At 49.1% G+C, this 15,355-nt stretch overlaps 1 protein-coding gene across 7 annotated transcripts in view; it reads right to left on the bottom strand.

Moving 5' to 3' along the window:
• Positions 1 to 15,355, bottom strand: part of SPTBN1 (spectrin beta, non-erythrocytic 1) — a 197,909-nt gene that overhangs the window by 8,506 nt on the left and 174,048 nt on the right. For 5 of the 7 annotated variants that reach the window (XM_081254827.1, XM_081254829.1, XM_081254828.1 and 2 more), the window contains 11 exons: positions 15,165 to 15,254; positions 14,714 to 14,992; positions 13,875 to 14,008; positions 12,446 to 12,650; positions 11,685 to 12,059; positions 7,506 to 7,750; positions 6,227 to 6,365; positions 5,136 to 5,220; positions 3,129 to 3,325; positions 1,915 to 2,027; positions 1,148 to 1,211 (listed from right to left, as the gene is read on the bottom strand). In XM_081254827.1, coding sequence (XP_081110953.1) covers positions 1,148 to 1,211; positions 1,915 to 2,027; positions 3,129 to 3,325; positions 5,136 to 5,220; positions 6,227 to 6,365; positions 7,506 to 7,750; positions 11,685 to 12,059; positions 12,446 to 12,650; positions 13,875 to 14,008; positions 14,714 to 14,992; positions 15,165 to 15,254 — 1,926 coding nt within the window. The remainder of the gene's footprint in view (positions 1 to 1,147; positions 1,212 to 1,914; positions 2,028 to 3,128; positions 3,326 to 5,135; positions 5,221 to 6,226; positions 6,366 to 7,505; positions 7,751 to 11,684; positions 12,060 to 12,445; positions 12,651 to 13,874; positions 14,009 to 14,713; positions 14,993 to 15,164; positions 15,255 to 15,355) is intronic. The other 2 variants (XM_081254831.1, XM_081254833.1) reach the window with 1 other exon arrangement.

Raw genomic sequence — 15,355 nt, forward strand, 5'->3', positions numbered from 1 at the left:
TCACAAAAGGTCATAGGAAAATGAAAAATGAATCAGAAGATTCATACGAGACATACAGCGGAGTTTCTGTCTAGAGAGACGCTGAAGGACTTCTGGAGCCTGGAGGCAGGCAACAGCTCCTGGGGTGGTTCCCCCAAGTGCGTCGTTCAAGTAATCAGGGTGAACCAGAATGGCTTTTGTTCCATTTGTTTGCAAAATTTAAAACAGTTTGACACCCTGAAGTCATCAACTGAACAGAGAGGCATGGAAAAGTCTGGTAGGCAGGCTTCCCCAACGGGCTGGGAAGTGCTGCCACACTTGCCACATCCCACGTTCCGGCGGTGCCGACAGTGACCCAGACAGAGGTGGTGGCAGCAGTCGGTGGGCCCCTGAGGCCGGGTGCATTATCTGCTGCAAGCGAGCCTACAATTCTCAGTTCAGGACTTGGCAGAAACAAATAAAGAGAGGACCTGGTTTGTAAAAAAGTAATAAATGATCTGAGGGTCTCAAAACTGTTCAGATTCTGCACCTAAAGTTTAAAAAAAACCCTTCCCAAGTAGATTCAACTTTTTTTTTTTTTTATCGTTTTCAATAAATGAATGTATCCTTCATGGAATGTTACACAGCTGATTCTAGGTTTTAATCTTAGTACTGGAAGTCTCCCTCCTCAATTCCTAGTAAACTACTGCAGGTTAATAACTCTGTAAAGGGGGCTACGTATAGTGCAGGACTGCACCCTGTTAGTATAACTGGATGTGTCATACCTGTCAGATTCTAGTTTTCTTCTTCATTTTGCTGTAATCTCATTTAATTTCAATTACTCACGTAAGGCTTTTGCTGCAAAATCTTAATAAAGTAAAAAGCTCACGATAAATAAACAAAAAATACGTATGTTGCTTTCAGGCAACTGAGCATCCATCAGTTAAAAAACTCAAATAAACATGAATTAAACGCAAACAAATATGAAACCAAGGAAGGCTATGAATTAAGTAAAATTTTTAACACTGTGGGTGAAGTGGAAGCCAAAAGGTCAAACCAACAGGATTTGGAAAGAGTGGTTCTTGACAAATGGTAGCGAACTTCACAGTCCAGACCACGGCTGGTCACTGGCTGTCCGTCTGCTATTAAAGTTTTTGTAGTTTTGGTAGGTTTGAGAGCGGTAACTAACCCGTGGAGATCCCTGTTCAGCCGGCAAACCATTCTGGGAAACTTGCTCTCCTTTTGAAGTATCCCTGTTGGGGAAGGGGGAGAAAGAAGACAGAGGAGAGAAGAGGAGGAAAGGGGGAAGGAGGGAGGGGAGAGGGGAAGAAAAGAGGAGGAGAAAGAGAAGAAGACGGGGGAGAACACAAGTCAACTTTATTAGAGCCCTCCTCTCAGGAAAACATATGCAGCCCTCTTTCACATGACGTGATATCTTTCTAAAAACTCTTTAAGTGTTTCAAATTGACTCTAGATAGAGAGAGTGAGACCACAGGCATCCCTGACCATAAAGGTGGCATTCAGGGTTGTCATGGAGCTTGAACCCCAGCAAAATAATCAGCCTTTCAGAAATACAGAGTAATTTCTGCCCTTTGTGTGAAAGCCACCCAGAACTTTCAGAAAGCATCACCACACACTCACTGGCCTGAAATCTGGGTAGTTCACTCCATCCATTTACTCATGTGGAAATTCTAAGTGTGTGTGTGTGTGTACACACACATGTGCACAGCAGAGATGGTTGCTGTCGAAATTCCACTTCCACTACCAACATCGCAATGTGACTGTGGACAAGTCACTGTCCTCAAATATTATCCAGGGGTGACCGTACGGAGTCTCAGTAGTCTTCAGAAGTGACTAACAGGAAGGGCACATCAGCACGGGCTTAGAAAGTGTGCTCCCTAAACCTCTCTTGTCACTGAAGCTGAGACTGAAGTGGGCGGGCTGCCCATGACTCACCACTGCTGCTGGGACTCGGTCTCCTCAGAAACCTTCGAGCTCGGCTCAGGAGAAGGCGGCCGCCTCTTCCTCTCCTCTTCCTCTTGCTGTCTGCGCACTTCCAGTAGCTCCAACTGAGGGAGAACACGCTGATGTGTGGCAGAACCCCAAACTCTGCCTCTTTTAAGGAGAGGGCTCCAGGCAAACCCTCCTGTCTGAGTGGTCTATGCTGGATCACACGGGACAACCAACTAACATCCTAAGCAAAATCTCGTTAAGGTCATAGGAACTGCAGCTACAACCCAAAACCACAGGAAACAGAGGTCTGAGTGATGAAACAGATCCATTCTATGGGCTGGCAGAAGCCCTGTGAGCTGTGTGTGCTCCTGGGATATCGGGTTTAGTTTCTAAATGAACTCTGCAGCTCTCAACTTTGCTGAGGAAGAAAGCACCTGAGCATGAGGGTCCGTGCTGGACTACTCATCAGAGATCAGACCAACACCACTGAGTCAGAGCTGTAATAATTCCCACGGAGGCTTCTTGTGCTGCGGTAGGGATTCAGGTTCAGCCAAACCCCAATAACACATTAAAAAAAGCCAGGAAATAGACTAACTGGAACTAAGCCATTTCATGAGCAATATATGCGTGTACCCAAAGTATTCCGTTTTAACACACATGTGTACAGGTACATTTTAGATGCCCAGGACGGTAGAAATCGGGAAGCACACCATAAGGAATCAGCTTTCCACCAGGAATGCAAGTGTCTTCAGAGAGAAAACACCAGTTGAACAAGCCCTATTCTGAGGCCTTTATTTTGGCAGAAGAGATTATTAGGACTGGGGAGAGTTTTCAGTGGTCTAAGATAGATACTAGTGCTTGATGGGAATTCTAATCCTGAAATCGGAAGAGAACTGTAAGGCTATGCTCCCTAGAAACCACGGCTTCTATGAGATACAGGAAGAAAAGCAGATCAAAAGAGAAAAGCAAATCCCAATCGATCAATTCCCAGACAGGAAGTGACCAGAGACCTAGGTTCCCAGGAAGTGGTTGACGGGGCAGGAGCCCTGGACCATCTCCCCACGTCCTGTACCAAGAGAAACACCAACTCCAGGAAGATCCTTATGCTTTTAAAATCAGAGCGATGACCTGAGCTCCCTAGCCTGGGAGGTGAGCAGGAAGGAGAGGCTGCCCACGGGAACCACGGCAGAGCACCCCGGCTCCCAGGGCCCACTTACTGTCGTCAGCCTTTCCAGGGCGGAGAACCTCTCGTCCCAGGTCGCTGCAGACTTTTCAAAAGCCTCGTGGCGCTTGATGAGCTTCTCCACCTCGTCCACGCTCTGGCCTATTTCTCGGCTGGATAGGTAGGGCTCCTGTCCGAGCAGCCAGGCCTCGGCCACACTGGCGTCCCTTGAGAACTGATGGACCTCCAAGACTGCACAGGGAGCCAAGAGTGAGTGTGGAGGGCAGGGTGACTCGGCAGCTCAGGGTGGCGCTGCCCTCTGCTGGCAGCTGCCGGCACAACCAGCTTACAGTCTAGTCTAGATCTGCGCTGTCCCCATAAACGTCATGTGAGCCACACGTGTACAGCTTTAACCTTCCCAGCAGTCACATTAAAAACAGGTGAAGTTGATTTCAAATGCATATTTTAGACAACCTGATATAGCTGTTATTTCAACACGTAATCAGTATAAAAATTAACTGAGTTGTGTTACATCTTTTTTTTCTTCTGTCTTTGAAATCCGACATGTATTTTATACTTGGAACATATCTTAATTTGGACCAGCCATGTTGCAAGTTCTGAAGAGCCCCATGTGGGCAGTGGCTACTATACGGCCATGCAGGGCCAGGAGGTATGCTCTGCTCACTCAGCCCTACTTCGGTGAGGTAAGCCTCAGAGCCCTGAAGAATTCACAATCTACATATAACCAGATTACTCTGATGGGACAGCCATTCACCAATCACCCTTTCTGGGGTGGAAGTGCTGTTTCACTTTGGGGGGCTGAGAGGCAGGGAAGGACCTGGAAGCAGTAGGGGAAGTAGGGACAGTATGGGCTAAGGCTTCTGCTTTATTCATTCTGTCCCTCCACACGTGAGGAAGCACAGCATGACCTCCACCCACTGCAGCTGTGAGAAGGCAGGCCAGACCTCAGCTCTGCCTGCGCTATGGCTGGCATTTTCATTATACCTTAAGCAGCAAAGGTTGGGGTCATTCAGGTAAGAAGACGACTGCGGGCAGCACTGGTGTCCCCCTGGTGGCCTCCCCAACACGGCACAAGAAGATGCCCCCACTGCTTGAGAAACTTGTCACCTCATCAGGAATGCCCAGCATGCAACCTGGTGCCTAGTTCACAGTGGAGTGTAATCTGGGTTTTGCTGAACTGAACTGAACTGAACCTGCCCTGGGAGCTGGCAAAATTTACAGACCAAAACCTCATCCAAAGAATGATCAAAAGTGGGATTTCTTTTTCAAAAGAATTGAGATGCCTCCACTAGGTCTCTTATACACCTTTCAGAAAAGGCCCCTTGGATTCTGCTTCTAGAAAGCACTCCTGGTGCCTGAGAATAAGGTTATAATATAATATAAGGACAGAGCCTGGAGCCCCAAACACAGAATGGCAAAGTACGGTAAATAATGCTTCAGTTGGGCTACCTTTGCAGTTCATACCAATCATAAATGCTATTCCCAATACTGTATATTATGAAATCTGTGTTAGCTCACATATTCCTTTATAAAATGAGATTAAAAATAGAATCTACCTCAGAGGGTTATTGTGGGAAGTCAATAAAGAAAAACATATAAAACACTTAGAATAATACCCGGTTCACTGCAAAATCTTTATCGTTGTTAGCTTTCATAAGACCTAACAAGCCAACTTTCCATCTTCTTGACTCCACAGTAACAATTGTCCTTAAAGATAACTGGAGGAGAAAGGGCTCCTGTCTGCACTCTCCCAGAGGGATGCCACGTCCTGTCATCCCTATACTGTTCCTACACACTCAGACCCCACTCACAACACTGAGGTCAATCATGAGATGAAAGATAATGAATATGTCACAGGGAACTCTTTAAAAATACTTATTAGCATGAAATGGTGAAATAGGACATTAAAAAAGCAGCATTCAGAAAGACTCCAAAAATCATTAAGAGATAACATCATATCAAATCAATTAAAGCAGGTAAATAAACTGGCTTGCTTTCAGTGGGGACCCAAAAAGAGCAGAGAGATTAGGTACATCCTTACTCAGTCTTAACCATTCCCATCGGTCTTCCCACTTGTCAATCATTTCTTTCCTCTTTTCCGTCAACTGCAGTAACTTCTCCTTGATCTGTGAGAAAAGAGGACCCCAAGGACATCTTAATAGAGTAGATCACATCCTCCTAGTCTGACCCTTGATGGGCTGCTTCATATAAGAAAAACACCTTTTTTTTTTTTGTGGTACGCGGGCCTCTCACTGTTGTGGCCTCTCCCGCCACGGAGCACAGGCTCCGGACGCACAGGCTCAGCGGCCATGGCTCACGGGCCCAGCCGCTCCGCGGCATGTGGGATCTTCCCGGACCGGGGCATGAACCCGCGTCTCCTGAGTCGGCAGGCAGGCCCCCAACCACTGCGCCACCAGGGAAGCCCAAGAAAAACACTTTTTATGTAGAGACCACCACTAAGGCAGGAAAGATCTAAGGACTGCTCAGTCTATCTGCGTACTGGCAGAAGAGAGAAAAGCATGGCGACGTTCCTTCCAGATGGGGCTGGGAGGAAGGCCGGGCTCAACCCAAAGCTGCTCTGTCGTGAGGAGGCCAACAATGCACTGAGCCCCCTCCAGACTCCGGGGATCCCTGTGGCGAACACACTCAAGTTCAGAGCGGGGGGCGGCGAGAGGGGCAAAGCCCTGAGCTCTCGGAGGCCTCACACTGATAACCACTGCCCTGTGTGTCACCAGCATCCCAACTCGACTTAGCAACCATCCACTAAAGAGCAAAGAGATCTAGGGCACAGGTGACAGAGAAGGGGTGACACCTTCTAGAACTGATGGAGGAGGTGAGAGAGGACGAACCCTTCACCAGAGGCCCTCAAAAATTGTCTTCTGTGCCATGGATTTGATTGGCTCTACACCTAGAGACTTGCCTGTCTTATTCTACACATACAGGAAAGAAGCAAGGATTTCTGAAACACATATAAGTGTGTACATACGTGTGTGTGAATGTAAGCATAGATTTATCTGTGTGTCTATATATGCCCCCACACACATACACACACGCTCACAAGAGTGAGTCACTTTACATCTGAACACCAGCTGCACTCACCCCAGGGGCCCCAAAGCATAAGTGGCATCCTACCTCCTCTGATGCGTAGTGCTTCCTCGCCAGCAGTGATTTCCCAAGTTCAATGCAGGTCGTGAAACTGTCATTACGAGCATCGATTTCTGCTTTGATACCTTGATGATTATTCATTAATAGTTCAACAGAGGACACATCCCTAAAATTACACAAATAATACTTCCTTTAGGAGACCAAGCTTTGCAAACAAACGTGTGGGTTTCAAAACACGTAATTAATTTGAAGGAAACTGGCAGCACAGTATCTGAGTCACAGTCTGAGCGCAGGTTAGGTCACTGAGCTGCAGTGCAACGATGGTATAACTTAAGCACAGCTTCACAACCTAACACTGAGAATAAGGCTACTTTTATTTTTGTGTGTGCGCTGAAACAATTCTTCTAGTTGGAGACCAGAAAAACCACTGGATCTCTGTTCAACCTTTTACTCTGAAATGCACTTCAGACTCTTCAAGAAGGCACAGAGGCAGTAACAGGTGTCCCCGGTTGTACCCCAGTGAGTTAGCTGCCAAAGGTTCAGGACGTGTGTGTTTTAAAGAGCAGCAAATACTGTCTCCTTATTTAGACATGAAGACACACAGAGCAGGAACCAGCCAAGCAATCAGCGACTGGCAGAGCCATGAGAACGTCTCATCCATCAAAACCGACTGACTGGAAAGTCCTGACCTAAGGAAACACAACTGCTTCATGTATATAATAACCGTAGTTCTTCTTTTGGGGCACAGCCCATTTCTCAGTTACGGTGAGGGCTGGAGCCGGCAGGGGTGAACAGGAGGCTGTGTATGTGCCTGCTTGTACACCCACTAGCTCCTCTTTACCGCTTTGCACGAAACATGGCCAAAGAGAAGACACAGAACAAATACTAACTACGAATCCCGAGACACCATTAAAGCAGATGCTGAGCGTAAGAGGCACCTTTAGTAATATGTCTGAAAAGGGACAGAGTGGTTTTTGATCTGACAGACATAGAAAAAGAACTCAGAGCAGCCACCTCATTCCAGTGGTGAGGGAGAGCTAGTCCGGTCCCAGGTATGCGGCTGCTTTGAGGCACGAGGCCCATAGGTGAGAGCAGGAGGGCCTGGGTGAACGTGGACCCAGGGGACAGGGTCGGGGAGAAATGGGGAGGGCTCCACAGGGCTCGACTACACTGGGCCCCTCGTTCCCTGACAACCGTGTGCAGGAGACAAGTGGAACAGCGGCGGCTCCCCCCAAAACCCCTCCCCGCCCCCGTTCTGGTCTCAAAGCTCTGGGGCAGGGCCCAGCCGGGAGGCCGGCAGCGTTACCGTGGCTTCTCCTGGGCTTCGATCTGCCGGATGACATCCTCCATCCACAGCATGAGGTCGCGCACCATGCTGAAGAAGCGGAACTTGTCCCCCGTGTCCACCAGCCGCACCCTGCGGCCCTCGCAGGCGTCCAGCAGGGCCTTCCAGGCTTCCAGGACCTCGTTCTCCCGCTTCTGGATGTCCTCGGCCTTGTCGCCCGCATAGGCGGCCTGGAGGCGGGCTGCATCCTCCTGCAGCTGTCTCACCTGTGAAGCCGCCAGGAGACCAGACGGGTCAGAGCTGGGCCTCCGCGCCACCACCCGCCTCCCACTCCCCCTCTGCACACTATTCTGCCTTCGCGCTGATGGGAGTCCTGGTCGGGAAAGGTCCCCGGAGGTGGCCCAGGATGTGAAGACGGCACAGAAACACACGGTATGCACCCAGATACAGTAAAGGATAAACACCTAATCTGCTCCTGCATGGTACAGACGGTGTTTTTTTAAATCAGGAATGAGAAACTGCCATCAAGAACTCATTTTGAAACACCTTTTCCATTAGCTATGTGATGTTGCTGTTGAAAACAATATATGCATCACCTGTAAGAGCTCCCACAATGGCACATTCCAACGTGTGAAAAACAAAAAAGCAGCATTTAATGCAGTTGAAAATGCTGATGCCAAAGAAGGTAAAATCTTAATCAGCCAAACTTCAATAAAAACTCTGGAGAACAAGAAATGCCAATGAGCCTTATGAAAATATGCTACATGGAGATACTGTAATTTGTCATCTCCTAGTTGGCAAAAATTCAAGCTTGATGATGTATATATGTCAGTGAGCGGATTCACTGCTGATGGGACAAAAGGTTACAGCTCCTGCAGAAGGCACAGGCAGTGCCCACCAAACTTATAAATGCATGTGCCTTTTGATTTTATGATTCCACTTTGGGGAATTTATCCTACATATACTCCTGCACTTTTAGGAAATGAAATACACATAAGGTTATTTATTGCACCAATGTCTGTAAAAGCAAAAGACTGAAAATAAAGTATCTGTTCGTCCACGAGGGACTGGTTAAATTACAATGGCACATTCATACAGGAGGTTCCCATGCAGTCATGAAAAAGAATGCGGAAGGGCTCTGTGTACTCATATGAGAAGTACTCCAAGATGACGGCTATGTAGAGAAGGCAAAGCACAGAGAGAGTACATAATATCAATACTTCTGTGTAAAAAGGGGGAAAAAAACAAGAAAAGCCTTTCACCCTTTTGTTGGGGGCGAGGGTGGTGGTGGAGGGCGGATACACCTTTACAAGAGAAACTAATAACCATGACTTATTTTGTCTTCAAAAATTTCCTTCTCTTATGTTTTATATAAAGTACGTATTAGTAATGCCATAATCGTGCACAACATCTAATTTAAAATATACATGTATGGGGAGCGCACACTCAATCTTCATTTACTGATCAAAGTCTGAAGACAACAGCCATCCTGAGTGATAGCAGCCTTCAGGTGTCCGTGAGGGGAGTTATGTGGAGAAACATCATGTGGGGGATGCACACTGGGGCTTGCGGGGAGGTGTTCCAACCCTGATCACTCAAAAGGCTCTAGGTGGTGGTAGGTAAGGAAAATAAATTTCTGCAAGAGACGCAAAGAAGAATCAATGGAGTTTGGTTTCCCTGGTGATTTGATTTCCATATCCTAAGAGACTTTTGGAAACATTCTTTAAATATGGCTCAGGTATTAACTCAAATGACAATAAGCAAGTTCCTAGGAAATTATTTGAAAAGCTTATCTCCTATATGACTAACCAAATCTTTCCAAACAAGTTAAAAAAAAAAAAAAGTTTCCTGGGCCTCTAGCTGTTTTTAATTTGTTCTCACAACAACAAACAAGGTAGATGAGGAGAGCAAAAGCAGAAATTCCTGCCAGAATTAACTACTGCTTTGAGGAGTCACTGCAGATCATCATCAGGTTCCCTCATGCCCACTGTTCCCGCACAGAATGGAGGATGGTGGCGGGTCAGCTGGCATTAAGAGTAAAGCAGCCAAGGAGGAAACGCCATCAGCTTCCGGAGCCTGCACCGAGAGCCCTCCCTTCTGCTCTAACTGCAGGAGGGGCATGCATACTTTTGTGGCTGAAATGGCCTGGCCCAGCGGGTATGGTGAGGTGCAGACTATCAGGCTTGACGGAACAGATTCCTGCCCTGGATGTTCCTGGACTCTCAGTGGGCTCCTGCATCTCTCTGAGCCTCTCAAAGTGAAGGGATTTAATGAAAAAAAAAATGAAGGAGCAACTCTACCATCTCTGGAGTCTCCTGAAGTTCTAAAAGTAAATGATTTTACAGGTGCAGAGGAAAGACCTGCTGCTAATAAGGCTTCCAGGCATTCCAGAAGTTCTCTTAAGCTTTTTTTTTTTTTTTTTTTTAATTTATTTATGGCTGTGTTGGGTCTTTGTTTCTGTGCGAGGGCTTTCTCTAGTTGTGGCAAGCGGGGGCCACTCTTCATTGCGGTGCGCGGGCCTCTCACTATTTTGGCCCCTCTTGTTGCGGAGCACAGGCTCCAGACGCGCAGGCTCAGTAATTGTGGCTCACGGGCCCAGTTGCTCCGCGGCATGTGGGATCTTCCCAGACCAGGGCTTGAACCCGTGTCCCCTGCATTGGCAGGCAGATTCTCAACCACTGCGCCACCAGGGAAGCCCCTCTCTTAAGCTTTTTAAAAACAATACACACTGCAATCCTTAAAGCATTAGGGAACCGAAGCTTAGGAAGGAAATTAAAACTTGGAGTGATACAGCTAACAGGCTCAATTCAAGCCAGGGTCGGCCCTTCTCTGGTGGCCGTGCTCTAAGTGCATGTGCACGTCAGACTGCATGGTTCAGGATCCTTACATGCTCACGTGGTGCTCCAGGACCTTACAGGCAGTGAGAGCCACTGAACAGGAAGCTGACAAGCATTTGAATGGAGAATCCGCCAGCCGTGAAGGAAAGACTGGAAACCCGCACAATGCATGGTGGGCGTTTTTAAATTCTGCCTGATGCAGACCCTCAGCCACTCCACAAATCTCTTAAATATTCCCTCCACACCTTCTACCTCCAGGATGGAAAAGGGGAAGCCACTTAACGTGAATGGAGCCCCAGCTGTGACCTACCTTTGCTTTTAGAAGGGGCAAATTAAGGGGAAGACAACAGCAGTAAAGGTGGTCCTTCCATAGAACAAACCCCAAAGCACACCAAAGAAGGCTGGCACACTAGATCAGGGGCTGGCCCACAGCAAATCTGCGCTCCCTGTTTTTATAAAGCTTTGTTGGCACACAGACATGCCCTTCGCTTTCGGATTGTCCGTGGCTGCTTTATGCTACGATGGTGGAGCTAAGTAGTTGTAAATGGACTGTATGTCCCACAAAACCAAAAATCTGTACTATCTGGGCTTCTACAGAAGAAATCTGCCAACCCCTGCAGTAGATCACTGACGTGCTTCTAAAAGGTAAAAACAAACCTCCTGATATCCTGAGGGCTGATATCTTTAAGAAAATGGACTTCTTCTCTAAGATCTTGAAATTTAAGGGAAAAGACAGATACAATTTATTTTTCATCTAATAGGCATAAGACTAAGCGGTAAACTGTGCAGGGATGAGAGTGTGCATTAGAGAGTGATTATACTACAGATCGTTACTGTTATATGGTTATCACTTTGCCAGACAGCTCTTAAACAAAGCCTTAGTGCTAACCACTTTATAGCGGGGAGGGGAAGAGCGGGCATAGTAAAACGTTAGAATCTTGTTTTCTCTCTTTTCCGATACAAAACTCAGACTCTGGTTGATGGAAAATAATGAGGTTATCATTTTGGAAATTATTCCGGATGGATATGCCAACGTAATTCAAATTCTTGTTGAGAAGGCCTAAAACTTGTAAATGTCTGTGTATGTGTCTGGGTTGTTTATTTTAATCATAAGTACTGTTCATCCAACAGTGTCGGCGAAATGTGGCACACTGAGAATGTTACGGACTGGTAAGTCCTCCCAGATGGAGCATTACAGCAGTGTGGGTGATACGTGTATGTGCACACGCATGTCCGTTTAATTTGGGCAATTCTTTGAGGCATGTTTTGCGGAGCCAAGGAATGGAGAGAGATGCTCCGAGAGGCACAGAGACACTGTACGGAAAGAAGCCCTCCCACCACTGCTGGGCAGCGCCTCACCCACCTGAGTGCCCAGAGCCTGGATGTCATGCTCAAACGTGGTGTGCATTCTCTGTAAGGTCTCCACTGTGTTCTGATCTCTCCCGAGCTCCTCGGGGAGTTTCTTGTGCTTGTCCTGGATGCGCCCAAAGATCTCCTTGGCATCGTGGTAAAACTTGTGCAGTTCATAGGAGGCGGCGAGGATCTGCGTCCTCGTGTCGATGAGCTCCAGGAGGTCAGCCCAGGCTTCGTTGAGCCCGTCCTTCCACTCGGCGATGGTGGCGGCATCCGAGTGTCCAGAGTTGATGAGTTCGTCTGCCATGTGATTGACCGTGTCCACGCGCTCCTGCCCAATGTTCCCTGTGTCCCGGGCGAATTCCCGGAATCGTTCTTGTAGCATCTGAAACAGGGATACGCACCAAGAAATCAGTGAGACTACTGTGAACACTTTATTTCTTGATCACGTGAATGTCCTTTGGAGAGAAATGCCTGACTTAACAGATCTCAGCTCCAAAGCCTCTTTATCAATCAGGCTTCCTCCTTGCTCACTGCCACCCAGTAAGGCCTGGGCTCCATCTCCTCTGACCAGAGGAGGACAGGCCGCAGCAGAGAAGTTCAACAACCCCCAAGTCGCCCGGTGACCAAAGTGTCAAGTTGAAACGAAACCCCGCCATCTTTGGCTCGAGTCTGGGGTGCGTTCTCTGCTCGCAGACAAGGCGCGCAAGGGGCCTTCCGCAGCCCGCGTGCGCCGCGCGGCCGCCCGGACCCTCTGCCCGCAGTACTTGCCGTGACGTGCTCGTAGTCCTGCCCCAGCTCGTGCGACCCTGCGACCACCTCCCTCTCGGCGATCCACTGCTCCAGATCGTCGACCTCCCGGTTGAGCTGGAACAGCCGGTGCCTCTCGTCCAGCTTGCCCCTCCTCTCCTCGGCCAGGTCCTTGAGGCCCGCATACAGCTTGTCCACCTTGGACTGCCGCATGCTGATGCGCTCACTGCAGGGGGGTCGGGGGGAGGGGGGGCGAGATGAGGGGGACATGTTCTTCAGGGAGCCAGTAAACGAGGGGAAATGCCAAGAGATCACATTCTACAACATTTCTCAAAGGAAACCTCAAGTTAACCGATTTAGCCTAAAAAAATAAAACTCTGAACTTTGACCTCAAGTAATGAAGAGCCAACGTGTAACAAAACACAGTGATTAAGGACAAAGGCCATCCTGGCCGTGATGACAGAGGGAGGGGAGAGAAATCGAAACACTCTGCACTGCTGGCTCCGTATGTCAGGACTTCCTCTGACATTAGAAGTTAACCCAGGATCCGTTCTCTGGTGCCATGCTGTCGAAGGGACAGGTAACATCCCCGTCTGCACACACCTTGACCTTCTCTGGGCTGCATGCTCTTCTCTGCCAGGAGGGCGGGCCCTGCTGCTACCATTTCCTGGGTCCTGGGGGTGCAGCATCCATCCCCCTCCCTCCAACTTCTCCCGGAATGACAGTCTTCCAGCATGAAAGCAGTCAGACAAGGACTTATTGATGCCTGTCCTTGAGAGATGAGGAAGGCCACTTTCCTGGGAGTCCTGATCATGAACCCCTGAAGGACGCCCTGTACCAACCCAGCCACTGACCTCATCTCCAACTGGCCTTGGTTAATGCACAAAGCCGATTCTTGTCTGAGCCGTAACAGGCAGTTCCAGAGGAAGCCTAAAATGACTGCCACTGAAGTGAGCGTGTAAGCCTGGTATGTAACAGGGCAGGAGTACCACACACTCCTTTTTCTTATTCCTGAGGCATTCTCAAGACTCAATGTATATGAGTTCAGAGGCGGCATCATTTTCTTCTCCCCGTAGCCCTTTTAATTTACAGGTCCAAGTATCCTTATCCATTGCTCTATTAAAACTAGTAATTACTTTCCTAATCTGGATGACTTTTTAAACCCAAGGGTAGGTACTTTTATCACCTGTATATCCATGCAAGTCAATCGGTACTTCTGACGCACGACACCAATAATCTTCTCTCAATAGGGCTTGGCCAGCAGGAGATAATCAACCCGCCAAGAGTGAGGTCCTGTAATGTAACCGGTCACCCTTCCTGTTCAGCACAGGCCTACTGGGCCTGTTTTAAAAATGCTTCCCAAAGATCTACATTACCAGTTACTCAAGCAAGAGGCCCTGACTGGGGAGGAACCGACAGGCCAGTCTCATCTTCACAGAACAGCACTCACCTTTCGGGATGGCTGTCGGCCACCAGGGCCCGGCTGGTCTTGGAGAGCTGATGCACCGTCTCCGCGTAGTCCTCCACGGCCTGTTCCAGAATCTGGTGCTTCTTCAACATGGAGACGGCGCTCTGCTCATCCTGCTTAGAGAGGGGGCCGTCACAATCACAGCCGTCCCCACACCCCTTGACCCAAAACCCCCTGGAAAAGGGGCTGGCTGACTGCGTGGTGTGGCAGGAGGAAGACTTGGCAGAAAGAAAAAAAGCCACAGGTGTGATATGGGCGTTGGAATACAGAGCGCTCCACGAGCTTCAATGTGGACTGGACCGTGGGAGCCTCTGAAAGACGGACATGAGGATGATGCAGGGTGACGAGGACCCGCTGAAGTATGAGGTAAAGCCCAGGCAAACCAAGTGTATCCTGGCTGGCTGAAAAACTCTCCACGGTCTAACAGATGTAGATAACAGCATCCTGGTGAGAATACTTTCAAATACTTCTAGACTGTCTCAAAACAAAAGCATCTACAAATACTTCTAGACTGTCTCAAAACAAAAGCATCCAGTATATACTGTAAAAGGCAGACTTTGGCAAATCTCTATTTAAAAAAGCGGAGGGCATGATGAATCCAGTCTTAACGACAATACCGGGATTCAGACAAAAAAATTCTGTGTCGAGGGGCAAAGAGCCAGGTTCCAGCCACCGGTATGCACCACACTGCCCCCACGACCAAGGCGACAACGAAACGTTTCACAAGGACGTCGCCCCCAGCAGTGCACAAGCTCAGGCTCTGCGTCTGAGGCTCTCCAGCGGCAGGGGTGGGGGGAGGGGACTCGGCCTCCCTGCCTCACCTTGGCCTTCTCCTCGGACATCATGTACAGCTCCTGCTCGCTCATCCACGCCTCGGCCTCGGCCGCGTCGAAGTAGTACTGCTGGGCCTTGTGCGCCTCCTCCAGCCGCCGGTGCCGCTTCTCCGTCTCCTCGATGAGGAGGCCCCACAGCTGCTTCAGGTCGGCCAGCCTCTGCCGGATGGCCTCGGCGTTGAGGCTGCTGTCCGTGACGATGTTCTGGCTCCTCTCAAAGATGTCGTCGATGCGGGGCTGGTGCCCCTGGATCTCCTTCTGCAGGGTCTGTGGGAGCAGGGCATACACGCCGGAGGCTCGCTAAACCGCGGCAGCTCGCTGCTTGTGCTGCGCCTCGGGGGCCAAGGAGAAGCCGCCAGCCCTCAGAGCTCTCCCGCTCACCGCCTTGTAGCATGGCGCCGATTTACCAGGAGGAGCCAGCCCCAGCAGACACGCTTACCTGATTTTTCTTTATTAACAGCTGCACGGTCTGGAGGTTGTGGCCGTGATCCGTGGAAGTTGCCAAAGGCATCCTCTCTCCAACCCACAACTAGAAGGAATTGTAAATAGGTGGTCAGGGCCACTCAAAGAGAACAAATATTTGATGCAAACGAGGGCAGGAGGGGAGAGCAGGGAGGCCAGCATGAGAGA

Source organism: Mesoplodon bidens, assembly GCF_964165515.1.
Source record: "Mesoplodon bidens genome assembly, chromosome: 14".
Taxonomy (NCBI): Eukaryota; Metazoa; Chordata; class Mammalia; order Artiodactyla; family Ziphiidae; genus Mesoplodon; species Mesoplodon bidens.